Source organism: Meles meles, chromosome 15 (genome assembly GCF_922984935.1).
Source record: "Meles meles chromosome 15, mMelMel3.1 paternal haplotype, whole genome shotgun sequence".
Classification (NCBI taxonomy): Eukaryota; Metazoa; Chordata; class Mammalia; order Carnivora; family Mustelidae; genus Meles; species Meles meles.
The window spans coordinates 21,442,606-21,463,726 of record NC_060080.1 but is presented as its reverse complement, the minus strand read 5'-3'; the positions used below and the strand labels follow the sequence as shown (position 1 = coordinate 21,463,726).

Below are 21,121 nucleotides of genomic sequence, written 5' to 3'. Positions count from 1 at the left end.
AAGAGATAAAAGACAAAAAACACTAGAGGTTCGAATGGCTGACTCACATTTTTCCACCACCATACTTAGTCAAAGACTTGATGAAATCAAAATCCACAGGGAGGGGCACCTGGCTGGCACAGTCAGAAGAGCATGCAGCTCTTAATCTCGGGGATGTGAGTTCGAGCCCCATGTGGGGTGTAGAGATTACTTAAATAAATAAATTTTTATTTTTTATTTTTTAAGATTTTATTTATTTATTAGAGAAGAAGAGAGAGCAGAGGAAGGGCAGAAGGAGAGGGAGAGAGAGAGAGATAATCTCCAACAGACTCCATGCCCAGTGTGGAGCTGGATCCCACGACCCTGAGATGAGAACCAGAGCCAAGATTAGGAGTCTGACGCTCAACCGACTGAGCCCTCCAGGCGCCCCGATTAAATAAACTTAAAAAAAATACATAGGGATTATTACAATTCCCAAGGTATAAAAGTCATTTACAAAGTAGGAAATAAAAGTGATGTGGGAGGGGCGCCTGGGTGGCTCAGTGGGTTAAGCCGCTGCCTTCAGCTCAGGTCATGGTCTCAGGGTCCTGGGATCGAGTCCCACATCAGGCTCTCTGCTCAGCGGGGAGCCTGCTTCCCTTCCTCTCTCTCTGCCTGCCTCTCTTATGATTTCTCTCTGTCAAATAAATAAATAAAATCTTTAAAAAAAATGGACAACTTAAAAAAAAAAAAGTGATGTGGGAAAATCCATGTGGTAAGTAAGTACTTAAGGACTCTATTTAGGTCCCTACAAGCACTTGGAGATAAGGCACACTGCATTGAGGAACTGCAAAGGCAACGCACAGCGAGTCTGAGCATAGGCATATAGATTTCAGTGCCTATCTAGCAAGTCTCCTTAGTAGCTGGTTTGCAAGAATGTGTCAGTCCATTTTGGAAGAGTAAGAAAAGAAGGGTCATAGAAGCAAATCCAGTCATACTCACCCCTGCACTGTATAGAAAAGATAGAAAAGCTAACTTTCTTAGCTTGGTTCCATTAGGCAATTAATTCATTAATTCACTCAACTCCCCTTCTTCTGAGACCAAGCATCAAACAGCGTCCCGACTCCCCGGCAGGTCTAGCTCCATGATTTGGGAATACTGATGATATTGAAAGCAGTAAGCCAGTCCCTGCGACTCTGGTTTCTCAAGGTAAATCAATGATGGGGATTCTGATCACATGTTTGTCTTCCCGAATACCTAGACTATAGAGAGAGAATATGTGAATTATTTCCTGTTTGGGTGAGCTACTTTTTAAAAATTCGCATCCTAACACTTAGTTTAGGCTGTTGTGTTTTAGTTGGCATGGTCAGGAGTACATTGGTCACCCTGGAAAGTAAAAGTCCGATGTAATTGTTTTCCCCAGTGACATAGCTGACATGCCCCTTCCAGATGGCCCTTAATTTACTTGAACCAAGTACTTTACAATTTACTTTCCTTGGACCAACTCTGGCCCTTGTGATCATCAGTTTCCTTTCTAAGAGCTCACATGCATTCTGTTAAATAATCCAGTTGAAAATTGTCCTAGCAAGCAACTGGAAACTGATTGGAGATCCTAGAATTTGTTTTCCCTTCCCTCCTTTGTTTTTTTTGTGTTGTTTTGTTTGTTTGTTTTTTTTTTTTTAAAGATTTTACTTATTTGACACAGAGAAAGAGAGAGACAGCGAGAGAGGGAACACAAGCAGGGGGAGTGGGAGAGGGAGAAGCAGGCTTCCCGCTGAGCAGGGAGACCAATGAGGGCTGGATCCTGCAGAGCTGGGACCATGACCTGAGCTGAAGGCAGACGCTTATTGACTGAGTCACCCAGGTGCTCTCTTTCCCCCTTTTTAAATACTTACCAATCTGCAGGTATCTGACACCTCTCTTATAAGGATGATTTCTCCATGAATGCTCAAGGTACTTCCGCAAACAGTCTCTTCCGACTGTATCATAGGTACAACTCAAATAGAAAAGAAAAGAAAAAAGTGCCAAGGTCAAGTTTTCCGGGGTAATTTTCAATTTACCCATTCATTCATCTACCCTCTTAAGAAACACGTGCAGATTTCTGGAAAGAGCATGCTGTATAACATTTGAAGGAAAGAAAACAGAGTGCTCTCGCCTCGGATTGGAGAAGTGGACGTGGGAAGAGTGTGGTAGATAATATCTGTAACGGGAAACAACTGGCCAACTGAAACAAGTTCATTAGGATCGCACATTTCCAACTTGGATGCCAAGGGCCTAGAGAACCTCTATTCACCTGGTCCCTAAAATTTTACTAAGCATAGAGTAATTAACACAAACTAAGGGAGAGATTGGTTAGTGTAAATTGAAGTTATTATAGAAATTTTTGTTTGAACAGCAATCTTCCAATTGGGGTTCTCATACCCCTAGGGGAACATGAGTATTTTCTAAGAGGACCCAAGTTCTAGAGTGACCAACTGTCTCAGTTTATCCAGAACTGTCTTGGTTTTTTGTTTTTTTTTAAAGATTATTTATTTATTTATTTAACAGATGGAGATCACAAGTAGGTAGAGAGGCAGGAAGAGAGAGAGAGGAGGAAGCAGGCTCCCTGCTGAGCAGAGAGTCTGATGCAGGGTTGGATCCCAGGACCATGAGATCATGACCTGAGCTGAAGGCTCAATCCCAGGACCCTGAGATCATGACCTGAGCTGAAGGCAGAGGTTTTAACCCACTGAGCCACCCAGGCACTCCCTGTCTTGGTTTTAGTACTGAAAGTCTCATGTCCCAGGAAACCCATCAGTCCCTATGGCTGGATCTCAACTTACCTATTTCCTCCTCCCTAAAGCTGATGTGCCCGAGATTTTGCCTGGTTTTCCTTTCCCACCACCTACATTTTCATAAGTGCCCTTCTCTCACTTTATACAAGCCATGACTCTTACTCATTCCTAAGTTTATTACGACTTGCCCTGGAGTGAAAAAACCTCCAGGGCACCTGAAGAAAAACAAAAGACAATTAGAAATATGTATTTTTAAGAATTCATTTATTTGAGAGAGAGAGCACGAGGGGGTACCGGGAGGAGAGGCAGAGGGACAAGCAGACTCCCATTGAGCAGAGAGCCCGATGTGGGGCTCAGTCCCAGGACCCTGAGATCGCGACCTGAGCTGAAGGCAGACACTTAACTGACTGAGCCACCCAGGCGCCCCGACAGAAATGTCGATAATGGGCACCGCCTCCTTTAATATAGGAATCATAGCTCCTTGGAAGGGCATCTCATCTTTCAGTCACATATTGTGATGGCTAATTTTAAGTTAACTTGACTGGGCCATGGGGGGTCATATATTTAGTTAAACATTATTTTGGGTGTGTCTGTGAGGTTGTTTCTGGAGGAGATTAATATCTGAATTGGTAAACTGAGTGAAGCAACTTGCCTCCCTAACGTGGGCAAGCCTCATCCAGTCATGGAAGGCCTGAATAGAACCAAAAAGGCAGAGTAAGGGAGACTTCACTCTCGCTGCCTGATTATCTTCAAGCTGGGGCACCAGTTTTCTCTTGCCTTTGGACTCAGATTTGCACTGGAACTGACACCATCGACTCTCCTGGTTCTCGGGCCTTTGGACTTGGGCCGGAACGATGCCCTTAGCTCTCCAGGTATCTAGCGTGCTAACTGCAGACCTTCGGACTTGGCAGCCCCATACACACAGGATCCAATTTCTTTTTTTGTTTGTTTTTTGTTTAATTTTTTTAAAAATTTGTTTAAGGATTTTATTTATTTATTTGACAGAGAGAGAGATCAGAAGTAGGTAAAGAGGCAGGCAGAGGGGGAGGGAGGAGGCTCCCAGCTGAGCAGAGAGCCTGATGCAGGGCTCAATTCCAGGACCCTGAGATCATAACCCGAGGCAAAGGCTGAGGCTTAACCCACTGAGCCACCCAGGTGCCCCAGGATCCAATTTCTTGTAATCAATCTCTGTCTGTCTATTTATCGATCACTATACATAAATAAACACAACCGTATGTCACTAAGAATAGACAACTTAAATGAAATGGACACGTTTTTGGAAAGACACCAATAGGATATAGCTATATCATTTATCTGTCTATAGACGCCATCATAAAGAAGAACATGCTTAGATATAAATAATAGTTGCACTTAACCTATGAGTAAACTGGAAAGCAGTGAATTTACACTTTAAATGGGTGGATGGTACGGTATGGTATGTGAATTTTACTCCCTAAAGCTGTTGAGAAAATAGTTATTAAAACCTAGAAGTGCAGCCCAAGGGTGGAAATGGTATAGAACGTGAGCCACTGCTCAGAAAGCGAAAGGAAAGAGGACCTTGAAGAGAAAGGCCAGCTGAGAGAGGCCGTATGGTTGGCGGGAACCCCCGATGTAGGAGGCGGTGGGAACTGTGAAATATAGGGGCAGGGAGGAGGGGAAGATTAGGCCCTGACGGGGAGACTGAGTGCCCCAAGGAATTAGGTCTGCTTTAGTTTTGTCAAGGGCCAGCCTTCGGATGATCTCTGAAAGAAGGTTCTAGAGCCTTGAGGCGGAGAGCGCATTATGTCAGCACCTGACCTTTATGACATCGGCACTAGGTGCCAGGGAGAGCTGCCCCCAGGGAATGGGGCTCATAACGCCCAAGGGGGGCGGCAACGCCGTCCCTTAGACAAAGTTCAGTCTCCCAGAAGTTTTCAGCCGCCAGGCGCACTGTTGCTCCTGCTGCTTCTGCTTCTCCTGCTGGGCGTGCTGAGGGCCCGGCAGGGCCAGAGGACATCAGCATCAGGGGTGACAAGGAGTCAGGGAAACCGGAGGGGCAGGAAATGAGGATGCCGGCAGAATCGCTGACTCAGAGTTAGGGGAGCAAAAATCGGTGACGGAAGACCTGCTCCTGGCTGCAGGACCAGCGAGGGCAAGGTTCAGACAGAAACCCGGGTCAGAGTGAGTTTAGGATGACATGCTGTGGACAGAGGGCGTGTATCCACCATTTGGTGACGCTTCTTCTCTCCCAGGTTCCTCATTGCTGAAGTGCTTTGTGAAACCCAGCTCAGAGGAACCCTCGCTGGTAAGAGCTCGTAGCACCAGAACACCCCAATTTCTAGTCCTGTCTCCGCCGCCATCCTCGAGCCCGCTCCTCCAACTCCATTCTACCTCCCCACCCCCATCCTTTTCCTCCTCATCTCTCACCTTCCCCGGAGCATTTTGCCAGCTCTTCTGACCCCAAAGGTGACGCGGATTTAGAGTCTTGGTAAATCATTTTCTTCAGAGCCAGAAGTGGACCGATTCTCCCAATATCTTCGATTCTGTTTCTTTCTCTACAGGTCCGATGGGCTGTGTCTTCTTCCCTGGCCCACCCAGATGACTGCTGCAGATCCTCAGCGAACAAGAGGCAGCTCTGGCTCTGCATCCCTCCATATCCCTCACCGATGGCTGACTGCAAAGTGAGAGGCCAAGTTCAGACCCAAGCTCCGGCCCGCACACTCAGCTGCACCAACACTGGGCTGGAGCCACACTTGCACACAGAAGGCCCTGACTTCTCAGCCAGCTCTGGCCTCAGAGACACCGGCCCTGACTCTGCCAGGTCTCTCCTCTCTGGTCTTGAGGCACCCCCCCACCATCCCTTCTGAACTCAAGGCAATGGTGCCTCAAAATAAGGACCAGGTGCTGCTAGGGAACTCAGCGGCCCCTGCGCGCCCCCCGCTGGGCCCCTCGCAACTTGTGGACTCCCCACCCAGCCACCCGCAGCCTCTGCCTCCCCAGCTAAGGCCCCCTCTCTCCTCCTCCTCTTGCTCCCAGGGGACCCCACAGTCCCACAATCCTGGTTTCCGTTTCTACTCTTCTTACGCAAATTCTGACTTTATCCTACACCCTTGCTCTTCCTCTGTCCCAGGTTCCCTTAGCTTCTTCCATCAGAGTCACCCCTCTCCCTCCCCCCGACCCTCTTCTTCTGCCTCCCACCAGAGGCTATCCCAGTCCCAGGCTCACATCCATTCCTCCTCTCCCTCTCAGCCCCAGAGCGCCTCTCTCCCCCACACTCATTGTCAGTCTCCCTCACCCCCAGGAGGCAGCCCTGGCTCCCCTGTCACTTCCCCGTCCCCCAGCCTACCTTCTGGCGGGGTCCGCTCAAACAGGCAGACGTGGCCCTGTGATCAGTACGGGGACACCTGGTCCCCTGGGCTGGTGGGGGAATGTGTGCCAAGCGAAAAGGACCCTGCGGAGTTCAGGGATGCAGGAGCCCTGGCCGAGGTCCTGGTGGCCCGTCTGGGGCGCCGCCGCATTGCTCGCGACCTGGAGATACTGCTTTTGCAGCGTATGTGGCTGGGCAGAAGTGGCCAGGCCCCTGTCGTACACTATCCCATATGCCTGGTGTGCCTCAAGCCCCGCAGCCCCTCATGCCCCATCCCCAGGTACAGGACTGGCCCCCGGCTCCTTGCCTTCCTCCAGCTACAGCCCTGTGCGCAAGGCCAGGAATCCGGACCACTCCGCCTAGGCATTGGTTTTGCCCTCCGCCTGACTCAGGGCGAGGCCAGGGCCCTGCACCTGTTGCCCGAAAGAAGGCCAAAGGCAGCAGGACCTCAGGGCAAGGCTGCTCAGGCCCATGGACATCAAACCCAGGCGTCCCCGGCTCCGGCCCCTCAAGCACCGGTGGCTCAGGCGCAGGCAGGTCCAGCCCGGGGCACACCCTCCCAGACCGCCAGCCTCAGATCTTCAGGCCTTCAGTCACCAAACTCTACGTGCTTTTCGGGGCCTCTACGTCAGGCACCCAAACAGGCCACCGTCTGCCCGAAACCCAGGCCTTCCTCTGCGCCCAAGAGGCCAGTCTCTCCAGAACCTATTCTCTGAAAGTCACCAGCCTAGTTCCAGAGCCGAGGAGGCGCTCTGGAGTATCTCCTCTGAACCCCGCTGTCCCCACCAGGCCCCAGATGTTGGGGGGTCCCCGAGATACCCTGAAGGGCTGGCTGGCAGGAGGTCAGGTGTGTTCTCCAACCTTGAATCCTGGGAGCCCTTTATGGAGTCTGCTCTCTCCTGGCTGAAGAGGATGAAGGGCATCTTAGACCCCATTCAGCCTCTAGCGTGTCAATAAAAGCCTGACCCTGCAAACGTGTGTTAGTGTCTGATGAGGAAATGTCGGGGTTTGGAGAGAACAGTCAAGAAAGAATTTCTGAGACGTCTTTGGTGCAAAAAGGTGTTTGTTTTTTTAAAGAAGTGATTTTTTAAAAAATATTTATTTATTTATTTAACAGAGAGAGCACCCCAGAAGGTGGTTTTATTAAAGCATGGGGACAAAGGGCTGCCTGGGTGGCTCAGTCAGTTAGGCGGCTGCCTTGGGCTCAGGTCATTATCCCAGGGTCCTGGGATCCAGCCCCGCCTGCATCAGGCTCCCTGCTCGGCGGGAAGCCTGCTTCTCCCTCTCCCACACCCCTGCTTGTGTTCCCATTCTGTCAGATAAATAAATAAAATCTTAAAAAAGGGGGGGGCAGGACCCAAGGACAGAAAAAGCTGCACTAGAGTTGTGAGGAGTGGCTGGTTATATATACTTTCAAGTTGGGAGGTTAGATAAAGTGTGAGTCTCTAAGGAATTTTGGAAGCAAGGTTTCCAGGACCTCGAAGGGGCTAGCTATTGTTGGGAAAAGGTCGTTTCTTACTGTGTAATAAAACGTTAGTCATGAGACCCTTCAGATGTATATCAGTGGGCCAAATGCTTGGGGGGTGATTGCTAACATGTATCTTGGGGGTAGAGATGAAAGACGTTTCCAAAGGAATTTTTATATGTTGAAGGAGACTTACAGGATCCTAGAGGTTGACATAATGTTAAGCTAATGAAGCAGGCTCCCCACTGAGCAGGAAGCCCAATTGCAGGACAGGATCCCGGGAACTTGGGATCATGACCTCAGCCAAAGGCAGACTCTTAACCAACTGAGCCACCCAGGTGTCCCTGAGGTTTTTGTTTTTGATATCACTTTATCTTTTGAATATGTAAAACAAAGTGTGGTTTAAAGTCAAACTGTATCATAAGGAGATGTCCCATCTCCTTCACTCTTCCTTCCACCTGTTTCCGCTCATCCCTGCAGGTAAACAATTTCACTAGTTACTGACTTGCCTTCCTATGTTTCTTTTTGCAAGAAAAGCATATTTGTATGTACTTTGCAATTTTTTCTTTTACAAGAGGCACCGTGCTATGTATATTCTTTTGTGCTTTAATGAGATATCCTGAAAATAACTCCACTTGGGTTTATAAAACCCTTCCTCATTATTTTTTACATTTGTGTGTAAATTGGGCATGTGCAAGAATTGTTTGGGCAGTCTCTGACGTAGGGCACTGGGTTGTTTCCAGTGTTTTGCTATTACCAATAATGATGCAATGAATATGCATGTGTTTCTGTAATGTAGAAGTGTATCTTTGGGTAAGTTCCTAGAGAACGAGAGCTGCATCAAAGGATAAATGCATATGTAATTCCATTAGGTACTGCCACATTTCCCCTCAGAAGGATTGTCCACTCTGAGGTCCACTCTGGTAACCATTGTTCTCTGTAGCTAACAGTCTGTTTCTTGGTTTGGCTCTCTCTCTCTCTCTCATTTCCCCCTTTGTTTTGTTTCTTAAATTCCACATACGAGTGAAATCCTATGGTGTTCATCGTTCTCAGACTGACTTATTTCACTTATCCTCATAGTCTCTAGCTCCAACCACATCCTTGCAAATGTTCCTACACAGTACTCATGTCCTTGTCAATCACCTGTTAAATATTTTCAGTATACCCTCTGCAAGGGGTGTGTGTGAGCTGCTCCTTCTAGAATGCCAGCATAAGGAGGCAGAAGTCGTGGTAGCTTGTTCCCTAGCCTGGTGAGGACCCAGGAATTGACCCCTTCAATTCGTTTTCTGGACTCCTGTTACAGTAATAGATGCAAAGTGCAGTAACAGAAGGTTATATAAGGGCAAGAGATGAGGGCCAAGGACAGGTGGGCTTTCTACTCGCAGTACTGTGTGTTTGTACAGTGTTTTAGGGTTCAGTGTGCGTTCGTATACCTTATCTTATTCCCCCAAGGAGATGATTGTGGCCAAGTAGGAAATGCCTTCATCACAGATCAGAAGACCTGGATTTAGGTCCTGATTCTACATGTCACGATCATATAAGCTTATTCAAGTGACTCCTTTTTTTTTAATAAAGATTTTATTTATTTGTTTGACAGAGAGAGACAGCGAGAGAGGGAACACAAGCAGGGGAGTGGGAGAGGGAGAAGCAGGCTTCCCACAGAGCAGGGAGCCCGACGCAGGGCTTGATCCCAGGACTCTGGATCATGACCTGAGCTGAAATGAAGGCAGATGCTTAACGAATGAGCCACCCAGGCACCCCTCAAATTACTTCTTTTTATTTAAGATTTATTGGGGCGCCTGGGTGGCTCAGTGGGTTAAAGCCTCTGCCTTCGGCTCAGGTCATGATCCCAGGGTCCTGGGATGAAGCCCTGCATCAGGCTCTCTGCTCAGCAGGGAGCCTGCTTCCCTTCCTCTCTCTCTGCCTGCCTCTCTGCCTACTTGTGATATCTGTCTGTCAAATAAATAAATAAAATCTTTAAAAAAAAGATTTATTTATTTATTTGAGAGAGAAAGAGAGAGTACAAGCGGTGGGAGGGCTTGTGGGCTCCCAACGCAGGGCTCGATCTCTTGACCCTGAGATCATCACCTGAGCCAAACTCAAGAGTCGGCTTACCCGGCTGAGCCACCCAGGTGCCCCTCAAGTTACTTTCTTTTGACCTCCAGTTTCCACAGATGTAGAGATGGGGATAAAAAAGCCTAGTTCATTGGGCTGTTATAGGGTTAAATTGAACTAATTTTCAACAAATGTGTATTGATCAATAACCATGTATCAGCCATTATCAAAAAGATTGGGGCTCTGGAGCAGAATAAGACCCCACCTCTGCTCCAGGAGCCTTTGGTTTAGTGGAATGAATCCCAGGACCTTCACTCCTCCCTGTCGGGCACCTGGGGGGCAAAAGGAACTGTTCTGAATAGTGCAAAACCTTTCTGTGCAAGAACTCAGAGAAGAGATGTGTGTCCTGGGGGGTCAAAACCACAAATGTGCGACACCAGCAGTTTTGCAGGGGACAGTCCTGGTTTACAACTACTGTCCTAACATCGAAACTCGGGGCTGGTCAAACAAATTCCATCTGTATTTAGGTCCCTGGTTTTTGATCCCTGGATTCCCGTCTGACAGTAGGGCCCTATGCACCCTGTTGCTCACCCATCCTCTCATTTCCCAAAGCCCCGTGTGTGTGTACCCTGTTAAGAAGTTCCAGCATGAGCTGAGCACCAAGTGGGTGCTGAATACCGTGAGTACAGGAGCCCACGTGCTTCTTGGGAAGATCCTCCAAAACCACGTTAGACCTGCGCATTCGCAACTCCAAGCTCTTCTGGAGGGCGCTGGCCATGCTGCAGGTAGGCGGTGATGGGACGTGGCTGGCTGGGGCCTGGCCTCCTGCCTGGGCTGCCTCGGAGCTATGGACGCATGTGGGGCTAAGGGCTGACTTTCCTCCTGCGTCGTCTTCTCGTGCTCATCCTTCTCCTCTAGGGAACGCATGTGCATGCTTGGGGCATGCCTGTGAGATTATAACTATCAGACAATTCTTTCAGTTACAAGTATGGGACAGACACCTAATTCATTCTGGTTTAAGCTAAACAAGGCACATGACTGGTTCACGGAACTGGGGTCCCAGGATAATCACATCCCAGTACTCTAAACAATGTCCTCCAGAATGTCAGCCTCGAACTTGCTTCTATGTTGCTCTCCTTCTCAGGCAGCTTTTCTCCAACAGGTGGCAAACCGGGCCCCAGCAGCACCGGCCCTGCCTCCTACCAATTTAGCAACCCGGATGGAAGGAGAGTTTATCTGTGCCTGTGATTCCCATGCACGTCTGGGAGGAAGGGCTCTTGGTGGCTTGTCTTGGGTCACATGCCATCCCTGAGCTGGTCACTGTTCTCCAGGGGAAAGCAGCCCTCTGCCCAGGCCTGGCTCATGCACTCTCCCTGTGGGACGGCACTGGAGGAAAGGGTGGGAAGTGAGTCTCAGTCAAATGGCCTGGCCTGAGAACAGAGGGACAATGGTTTTCTGGAGGAAGGTCAAGGCGCTGGTACTAGGAGGAGGAGGAATGGCTGCTGAGCCCATAGCACAACAGCTGGTCATGAAAGGAGTGCTGCTAGGTTTAGCAAATAGAAACACAGGACAAATTTGAATTTCAGATAAATAAAGGATTTTTTGGGTATAAGTATTTCATACAATATTTGAGGCATACTTATAGTATTTTCATTATTCATTTGAAATTCCTATTCCTGGGTATCCTGTATTTTTATTTGCTAAATCTGACAACCCTGTGTAAAGGGAATCAATCAAAGAGGTTTAGTGAGGACCGACCGGGTCCCTAAAACCTTCTCCAATCAATAGAACCAACCAACCAGAAAAAGAAAAGTGTGTTATGCTCTTTAAGCCCCTGGGGTTGGGGTGGGTAGGGGGAATCAGAGATCTGTCTGATCCAGGCCTGGCCATCGCAGAGTGGCCCATCTGAGGATTACGTGGAAGACTGAAAGCCAGACCAGAATTCGAGCTTGCCAAATACAGCTAGACCCAAGCCACTCAAAATGGCAATAGCCACCCATATGTGGCTACTGAGCCCTCGAAATGTGGCCAGTGTGTCCGAGGAGCTGAACTTGAAGTTTTGCTTAAACACTGAAGCAGGGTAATTGTCTTCATTAAATGCAACTTTATTGTTTTGGTAGAACTACATTTTACTTTTACATAGAAATTCAGCACCTGAACTGAGATGAGCTGGGATTATAAACTAGATACTGGATTTCAAAGGCATGATACAAAAATATTGTAGAATATCCTACAATAATTTTAATATCATTTACATGTTGAAATAATATTTTACATATATTGGATGAGATAAAACATGATTAAAATTAATTTTCTGTTTCTTTTGCATTCCACATGTTTCTTTTTGAATGCAGTACTAGAAAATCCTAAATTACATTTGTGGCTCACATTATATTACTCTTGGGCAGTGTGGAGCTAGTGGAGGGGAGGGGAGGGGAGGGTGACAAAAAGGAACAGCTTTTGCCAACGAGCCATCTTGGCAGGGTATAAAAGAAGGATAAGGTTAAGGAGGAAACCAGAAGGAGTGAGTTCAGTTAAGATGACCAGCCTATGGGGTTGGAGGCCCACGGCTGAAAGTGTGACCAGTTTGCCATTAATCCTCCAGTTTAACCCAGCCAATCAAAGCCCACCACTAACCTTTTTTTCTTTACACCTGGGGGTTGTGAGTTTGGGATCGCCTATGGGGACCACTTCTCTGCAGCCTCTGTGGCCAGTCTTCAGGATCCCAGGCACCTGCCTCCCACTCTCCCACTTCTTTCTCCTCCTCCACTCTTTTCTCCAGCCCCACCCCCCCTTTGCCTTCTAGCCGGACACTGACCTTACTGCTTCTTCCACAGCGGTTCTCTGGATAGCCCAAGGCTCGATGCATCGAGACCCTCCTGCAGGCCATCCACTTCCCCCAGCCACTGTCGGATGACATTCGGGCTGCTCCCATCTCCTTCCACATCCAGCTCGCACACGAGAAGGAGCAGGTATCCTGACCGCAGCTAGTCATTCAGCAAACATTTACTGAGTCCTTGCAGTGTATCAGCAATCTTGCTTGGTACTGGGTTTACAAAGTTAGAGACGTTCTGCAAACGAACTCCCTGTTTCTCCGGGCATTGTGTCGTGACAAGGAGGCACAGAGGTGCGGAAAGGCTGCTGCAGGGGTGCAGAAAAGGGGTCTGTTTAGGAGGGGAGCCAGGAAAGAGGGGGAAGGGACTTTGAACTGGGTCTTAAAGGATGAATAGGAGTTTTCTGGGTCCGGGAGAAGGCATCTTTCTGTTCTTAACCCACCTCAATACAATTTCTGGTTGATAACTCCCTTCTGTGCTTGCATCCAACCTAGTGGCTTCGGACTCCCACACCGAATGCTCTGGCTCTTCCGGGGCTCTTCGCAGATGGCCTCACTCTCTCTGGCTTCAGTTGTCCCTGCTGGCTGCCGCTCCGTCAGTCTGTGAGGCTGTCCGGAGCGCCCTCTCTGGGCCAGGTCGGAAGCGCAGCGCGGACCCGCTGGAAACCCCAGAGCCTACCCCGTTGTGAACTGGTATTTTGGGCGCGTGAAGCCCTTGGAGACATGGTGGACTCGCAGCACGGGAGTAGGAGGAGAGGCCCAGTTCCCGGGGCCACCCGCAGCCCAGGGTGGGGGGAAAGAGCCTCTGTACTTTGGTGGGGGCGTGGTTCTTGCCCTTGACCCACTGGCATATTCTGATTTCAGAAATAAAATGAGATGCCTTGTTTTGGAAAGTTAACCTTTCAATATCAGTAGATCAGAGTCAATAAGTTAAAGGCGGGACAAGACGGTTGGCATGGGTTGGTCCCAACAACTGGTTTATTTCCTTACATCCGCCCTTCTCGTCAAACCCATTCCGTTGTCCACTTATCCCAGCATCTCTGTATCCCTCATCTCCAGCATGTGGATTTGGGTGTGCGCACACCTGCACATACCTTTGGCTCCGGCACGGACTCACACACGCAGGGAGAAGTGGGAACCTAGGTGATTCCAGAGGAAGGGGAAAAGTTGTATCCCCGACATAGGATACCCAGAGGAAGGATCCCAATTAGGCAGGACAGCAGGTTCCTCATCACTAGAATTGAAAGCTATCCACAGAGTAGACCCTGAAGTGAGAGCTACTTCCCCTGCCCTAGTTTGTAAGGGGGACATACGGAACTCTGGGGGTGTCGAACAGCCTCTGGTGGTGGGGTGCGACGAACACTGGAAACCCCGGTCCATCCGTTTTAGACCTCAGCTTTGGCTGTTTGGACATGGGGAAGGAAAACCTTGCCCATCCCAGACCCATTCCAGCCCTTCAGTGTCTAGGGCGTAGGACTCTGATAAAAGAGAGCCGGCTCCCCCTTGTGCCCGAGAAGTACACCGGTAAAAGCTCTGGAGCTCTCTGGAACCTTCGGGCTGTAGGGTGACCGCTAAGGAGCCAAACCAATATTGGTTTTATGAGGATAGAGTCACCAGCCTTGTAAAGGCAGCTGTAAGCGCCCCTAAGATGTCTGGGGGCCTCCATCCTCTATCGGAGCACTCTTTCCCTGTCATACATTGGCATTACGTTGGACCTGAGATCCTTAACCAGGGCCATGTTCTTCAACCACCACTCCCCTGACTTTTCAGTTTCATCCCTTTGGTTTTCATCCTCCACAAATGCATCTTCCTAACTCCATAGCTCAAGATGGGTAAAGTGAGGAGAGGGTCATGCAAAAGATTTCTGCTTCTCTTTACCTAGAAATCTCCTGCTTGTTTTCATTGGGTAGATTCCTCTTTCTTCTTGGCATCGTGAGCAGGGTCGTCAGAAGAGGTACCCAGCTCTCTAGCACGGGAGAGGGCAGAGTACCCCGTTGATGCTGTTGATGGTGCCGGCCTGCAGTAGCCTCGCTCCCAGATGTGGGATGGATGTGGTTCAGGGTCCGATTTCCCCAATGCTGGATGCAGGAGGACTCTAGAAGTCCAGAGGGTGTTTTGTTTTGTTCTGTTGCCAAGTACTTGGATGGTGCAGTAGTATCAAGTCAATTCAAGTCTTGTTCAGTTGTGTGTGATGTTCAGGTATAATGAACTTGATGGAGTAGCAGCTGGAGGAGATAAAGATGGCTAAGGTCTGATCCCACCCCCTAGGAATTCAGAAGCACAAAAGAACAATTCCAATACAAAACAGAGAGAGTTGAAATGGATTTAAAAATCAGGCTTATTTGGGGAGATTACGGGGTAGGCCAAGATTCAAGGAAAAATTTGGAAGAAAGGAGGTTGGGAGGTGCCTGGGTGGCTCAGTTGGTTAAGCGACTGCCTTCAGCTCAGGACTTGATCCTGGAGTCCCAGGATTGAGTTTCAGGATCGAGTCCCACACTGGGCTCTTTGCTCAGTGGAGAGTCTGCTTCTCCCTCTGTCTCTACACCCTCTCATACTTTCTCTCAATTTCTCTCTCAAATAAATAAATAAAATCTTAAAAAAAAAAAAAGAAAGCAAGGAGTTTGGGGTGGGGTGAGGGAACATCCAAAGAAAACCTGGGAATGTGTGGACACTTGTACTGATGTGTGGTTCCAATTCAGAGAGTCAGGTCATTGTCAAAGGAACCTGACCTCTAGGCAGAGCTAAAGAGGTTCAAAAATTTCTAATTTTAGAATTATCCAGAGACAAATGGTAGGGTGACAAGATTTACCATTATTTTGAATAAAGCAAAGCAAACTTCTGAGGTTAAGAAAGCTGTAATCTATTATCAACACAAGGCAGTAATTCTGCTGAAGCGATGAAACGATCTATCCCAGAAGATTGGGTTGGATTGTGGAAAATGAAGGAAACAATTTCCTGCTCTATTCATTTGCTCCATCAAAAGTAAGCGGTGAAGGGTGGGAGATTTTTGGATATTGCATACACTTCAAACTTAATATATTAAAGACTGGAACCCAGGATCTCTCCTCCCAATCAGCCATTCTTTTCATAATATAGGTGGTCTTGAGTATTAGACAGGTTAGGGCCAGGCACATGGCACCGTAAGGCTGAAGGAAGACATTGGGACCAGGTAGGACATCACAGGGCCTCGATATGACTCCAGGGATGGGCTCTAGAGCCCAGCAAAATGTCTAAGACCCAATCCAAATTCAGCTATGGTTTGGACGGGGCGGGGACGGGGGTCCAAATCCTAGGCACTGAATCTAGGAGGTGTGAAATGCTTCCATCCTGGAGGAGAGAGGATTCGGGTTAGCTATAAACTAGAGGCTGGTGTGCTCTGGCATGGGAGGAAGAGACAGAAAGGGGAGCCAGGAGCATCTTGTAAGGCCAGAAAGTAAAGAAGCGTCATAAAAACAGAAGAATCGGGTCATACCAAAGGGACATAGGAACCAACCCGAGAGAGCTCCCAGTGGCCAACGTTGGAACAATTTGAGCAACAAAAGAAATAATGTACTGGACTATCACACAGAGTTCAAAATAAGTATGCATAAGTTCATACTGATATAACAAAATAATTGAATAAATAAATTAGAGGAGGAAACAAATCTTCCCTACACAAGAATTCCAAATAATATAGGTAGATATACCCCACTCCAAGAAATGGAGCTTAATAACCCCTTTCTCCTTCAACGTAGGCTATACATAGGGGCTCGCTTCCAAAGAACAGAGTATGGAAAGAGAAAAATAATAGCTTCACTGTGGAGAAACCTGGCAGGCACTCACTACCCTGGCCAAGTAATGAAGATTCAAAACACCAGCTGCTATCATGTACTACCTGAGATGATGTAATGAGAAGGTCATGTCGCCTCTGTGGTATTTTTCCCAAAATACATAACCTCAGTCTAAGCCTCCAGAAAACAGAGAAACCCAAATGTAAGAACCTGCCTTCCAGGACTCCTACAAACTGTCAAGGTCAGAGAAACTGTCACAGACCAGAGGTGACTAAAGAAGCATGACAACTAAATCCAGTGTGGGTCCAAGGTTGTATCCTGGACAGAAAAAGGACTTTAGTGGAAAACCTGGTGAAATCTGAATGAAGTCCGGCACTCATTAAAATGTGCCATGTTAATCACGTAGATTTGACACGTGTACCAAAGTTCTGTAAGATGTTAACATTGCGTGAAACTGGGTGAAGGGCGTATGGGAACTCACTGGTCTCCCTTTGCAACTTTTCTGTAAATCTAAAATGATTCCAAAATAGAGTTTATTAAGAAAATAAAATTCCTGGCCATAGTAACCTATATGTGGAAAGGAGTAAATATAACTTAAATATTCAGAGCCTTGACAGAGGTTTTAAGAATTTGATGGTTAAGTGTGTATATTGCATTTTAAAGGAGTTGCATTAAAAAATGGGGTTGGCAGGGAGCCTGCATGGCTTAGTGGGTTAAAGCCTCTGCCTTCAGCGCAGGTCGTGATCCCAGGGTTCTGGGATCGAGCCCCACATCGGGCTCTCTGCTCAGAGGGGAGCCTGCTTCCCCCTCTCCCTCTGCCTGCCTCTCTGCCTACTTGTGATCTCTTTCTGTCAAATAAATAAATAAAACCTTTTTTTAAAAAAGATTGAGACTATTGATTCTTCAACATTTGGTACAATGTTGAAGAGAGGCAAGCAGAGAGAGAAGGGGAGGGAGGCTCCCTGCCAAGCAGAGAGCCCGATGTGGGGCTCCATCCCGGGACCTGAGATCATGACCTGAGCCGAAGGCAGAGGCTTTAACCCACTGAGCCACCCAGGCGCCCCTCAAATAGTTTCAATCTTATGCAAACATTTTCAGGCATTAAAAAAAAAAGAGGAAATATTCCCTAACTCAGGAGTCTAGCCTGACCTTGATACCAAAAGCCTGACAAAGAACAAGAGAGAAAAATCACAGGATGGCCTCATTCATGAAAGTAGGGAACAAAAATTCCAAACAAAATATTAGCAGCTGGAATGCAGCATTATGTTTAAAAACAAAATGCCCAATTAACTCATGAAAATGTGTTCACAAGTTAGTAATTATTAGTAACCGGAGAGATTTAAGTGAAGCAATGGAACACTGTTACCACGTATACCAGATTGGCTAAACGGAACAGCCTGCCGATACCCCGCACTGGCAGGAAAATGGGGCAGGAAGAACTGCCATTCACCACTGGTGGAGATATTGACACGGCCACTCAGAAGAAAACAGTTTGGCAGTGTCTCCTAAAGCTTAAGTTACACATACTCTATAACCCAGCCATTCCACTCCTTGGTTGATACTGTGGAGCAGGGATCCTTAAAGTGTGGTCCTTAGTCCAACAGTACGAGCAACAGCTGGAAACGTCTTAGAATTGCCAAATTCCTGAGCTTTACTCCAAACTCAATCAATCAGCAACTCCAGGGGTAGGGCCCAGCAGTCTGTGTTTTTACAAACTGTCCAGGTGATTCTGATGTATGTTAAAGCTTAAGAGCTGTGGCCATAGAGAAACAAGAATATATATCCATGAAGATACAAGGACATAGATGTTTTTAACAGCATTGTTTTTAACAGCCATAGATGGAAAACAAATGTCCATCAATATCGTAATAGATAAATGAGTTATGCAATGACTGATGAATCACGGAACACTACGTCTGAAACTAATGATGTACTATATGTTGGTTAATTGAGCTGAAATTGAAAAAGAAAAAAGTTATGCAATGGTTATACCATGCAATGAAGTAATAAAAATGAATCCCCGAGGTACAGAGTAGCATGGATAACTCGAACATAATGGTGAGTGAATATTCAAGACACGAAGAATCCATTTTTAAAAAATATTTTATTTGACAGAGATCACAAGTAGGCAGAGAGGCAGAGAAAGAGGAAGGGAAGCAGGCTCCCCAGTGAGCAGGGAGCCCGATGCGGGGCTCGATCCCAGAACCCTGAGATCATGACCTGAGCTGAAGGCAGAGGCTTAACCACTGAGCCACCCAGATACCCCCCAAAGAATACATTTTTAAACACATATAGAAAAAAGTGGGGCACCTGGGTGGCTCAGTTGCTTAAGCGTCTGCCTTTGGCTCAGGTCACCATCCTGGGGTCCTGGGATTAAGCCCCGTGTCTGGCTTTCTGCTCAGTGGGAAGCCTACTTCCCCCCTCTCCCTCTGCCCCTCCCTCTGCTTAGAGACTCCTCTCTCTCTCACTCTCTCTCAAACAAATATATAAAATCCTTTTAAAAAAGTTGTTTGTCGAATTGTACGCACGTGTTCTAAGAACCAAAAGTATACCTCCACCCCTAACCTTAGAACTCCAGGCTGGCATATACTAGTAACCTGCCACGTAAGGTGTGCTCAGCCTATCAAGTATCATTCTTTATAATCTTCATAGTGACTGCAAAGTCTTTCATCATATGGACATATCATGTGTTATTTAACTGTTAGGGTCCGTGATCAAAGGAACGAGACTGACACAAAGCGAAAATCAAGCAAGCGTGGCTGCACCGTTGGCTCCCGAGAGGCTGCTCCTGATGGTGGCACTGCCCGAGGCGGTGTGGCTGCTTGCGGCGGCGCTGCTGCTGATACTCTGGCTCAGGGTGGCGTCGCTCGCGGCAGCGCCGCTGCCGCTGCTGCTCTGGGCGGTGCTGCTTGCGGTGGCGCCGCTGCCGCTGCTGCTCTGGTGCACAGGGTGCTGCCGCTCGCGGTGGCGCTGCTGATGCTGCTGCTCTGGGCGGTGCACGGGGTGGTGCCGCTCGAGAATCAAACCGACGGGTCGGGGCCATCTCTTACGCAGAGGCGACGACGACAAGGATGCCACTCCCGATGACAAAGAGGCGAGGATGAGGAGGACGATGAGGATGACAACCCTGATGACACAGACTCTGCTTCCCATGAGGCCACTCCGACAAGGCCACTCCCCAGAGGAGGCCGCTCCCGATGATGAAGAGGCGAGGATGACAAGGACAACAACCCTGACGACACAGACTCTGCTTCCCATGAGGCCACTCCGACAAGGCCACTCCCCGGACGAGGCCACACACGGGACGAGGCCGCTTCCGACGATGAAGAGGCCGCTCCGGACGAGGCTGCTCAAGGACGGGGCCGCATGCCAACGAGGCTACTCCCCGGAATGACGCCGCTCTGGCGAGGCCGCTCCGGACCAGGCCACTCCACGAGGTTGCGGCTCGGAGCGGCGAGGCGGCTGGCAGCGGGGCCGCTGCTGGGGGCAGTGAGGCTGCTGGAGGCGGCGAGGCTGGTCGCGGTGGGGCTGCGGCTCAGGGCGGCGAGGCCCCTGGTGGCGGGGCTGCGGCTTGGGGCGGTGCTGCTCCCGATGACCCCGACGCTATCCCTCCTATGACTACCCTAATGGCTCCCAAAGGCTACCCTAACGGCTACTCTAATGGCTCCCAAAGGCTACTTTAACAGCTACTCTAAGGCTATTCTAACTGCTATTCTAACTGCCATTCTAACTCCTCCTACTTCTCCAACGGCTATTCTAACACCTCCTACTTCTCTCTCCACCCTCACAGACTAACCTTTATAGAGGTGGTTGAGCCCGGCCCACAGACAGGTGGCCAATGAGATTTCAACTCACCACAGTTAATATATGCGTACCCCACTGATTGGATACGGCTATCTGGCATGGCCCGCCCCTATATCCGGGGTTTACAGTTCCTCTGCCTAATCAGGCCCCTACATTAACCACTTGCTTGTTGATGGGCTTACTGAGAATATTACTTAGGCTGCCCCAGTGGATTGAAAATTCTGCGAGGTGAGATACCATAATTGTGTTTTTCAAAAACAGTGCCTGCTATTCAATAGTTGTTTAATTGAATTGATCTTCCAAATTAACGTTCCTATGAGAAAAAAAATACCCTGGCCAGTTTTATTCATCTTTAGTATAGCATAAGTTGATTCTTATAAGTAAATTTTGTGTACAGTGAATTAACCATAGAGAATCCAGTTAACTCTGGGTGTAATTGTAGGGGCGGGCCAGGCCAGCTAGATGGAGACGGCCAATCACTGGGGCATGCATATATTTACTGAGGTGAGTTGCAATCCCATTGACCACCTGTGTGTGGGCCGGGCTCAACCACAGGAGGAGTTAGAGTAGCCGGTAGCAGGAGCAGTTAGAGGCCATTGGGAGCCGTTAGGGTAGTGGTAGGAGGGGTAGTGTCGGGGTTGTGGAGAGTGACAGCGCCCTTTTCATCATCAGGGGCGTCGTGAGCAGCCTCGTCAGGAGCGACCTCATCCCAGGGAGCAGCATGTGGTACAGTGAGGGTGAGGCAGGGAGCCTCCAGGAGGGACCCCAGGGCAAGGAGGCGGCGGCCCCCAGCAAAGCTCAGGCATCTACCCGTCAGTTTGATTTCTTTTTTTTTTTTTTTTATTTGACAGAGAGAAATCACAACTAGGCAGAGAGGCAGGCAGAGAGAGAGGAGGAAGCAGGCTCCCCGTGGAGCAGAGAGCCCGATGTGGGGCCTGATTCCAGGACCCTGGGATCATGACGTGAGCCGAAGGCAGAGGCTTTAACCCACTGAGCCACTCAGGCGCCCCGGTCAGTTTGATTTCTAATGCATGGGGCTTGGGCACCTACCGGTCAGTTTGGTTTCTGATGCATGGCGCAAAATAAAGCTTTGCTTGATTTTTGCTTTGTGTCAGT

General features: G+C 48.6%; 1 protein-coding gene across 1 annotated transcript; it reads left to right on the top strand.

The window, feature by feature from the left end:
• Positions 1 to 5,465: 5,465 nt before the first annotated feature.
• LOC123926025 (proline-rich protein 30-like) lies at positions 5,466 to 6,794 on the top strand. The gene has a single exon (XM_045979709.1). It carries the CDS (start codon positions 5,589 to 5,591, stop codon positions 6,792 to 6,794), a length of 1,206 nt encoding a protein of 401 aa, XP_045835665.1. The 5' UTR covers positions 5,466 to 5,588.
• Positions 6,795 to 21,121: the final 14,327 nt, after the last annotated feature.

Bases quoted from the DNA above. Each gene is read 5' to 3' on its own strand.
- LOC123926025 (XM_045979709.1), top strand. From the start codon at position 5,589: ATGGTGCCTCAAAATAAGGACCAGGTGCTGCTAGGGAACTCAGCGGCC.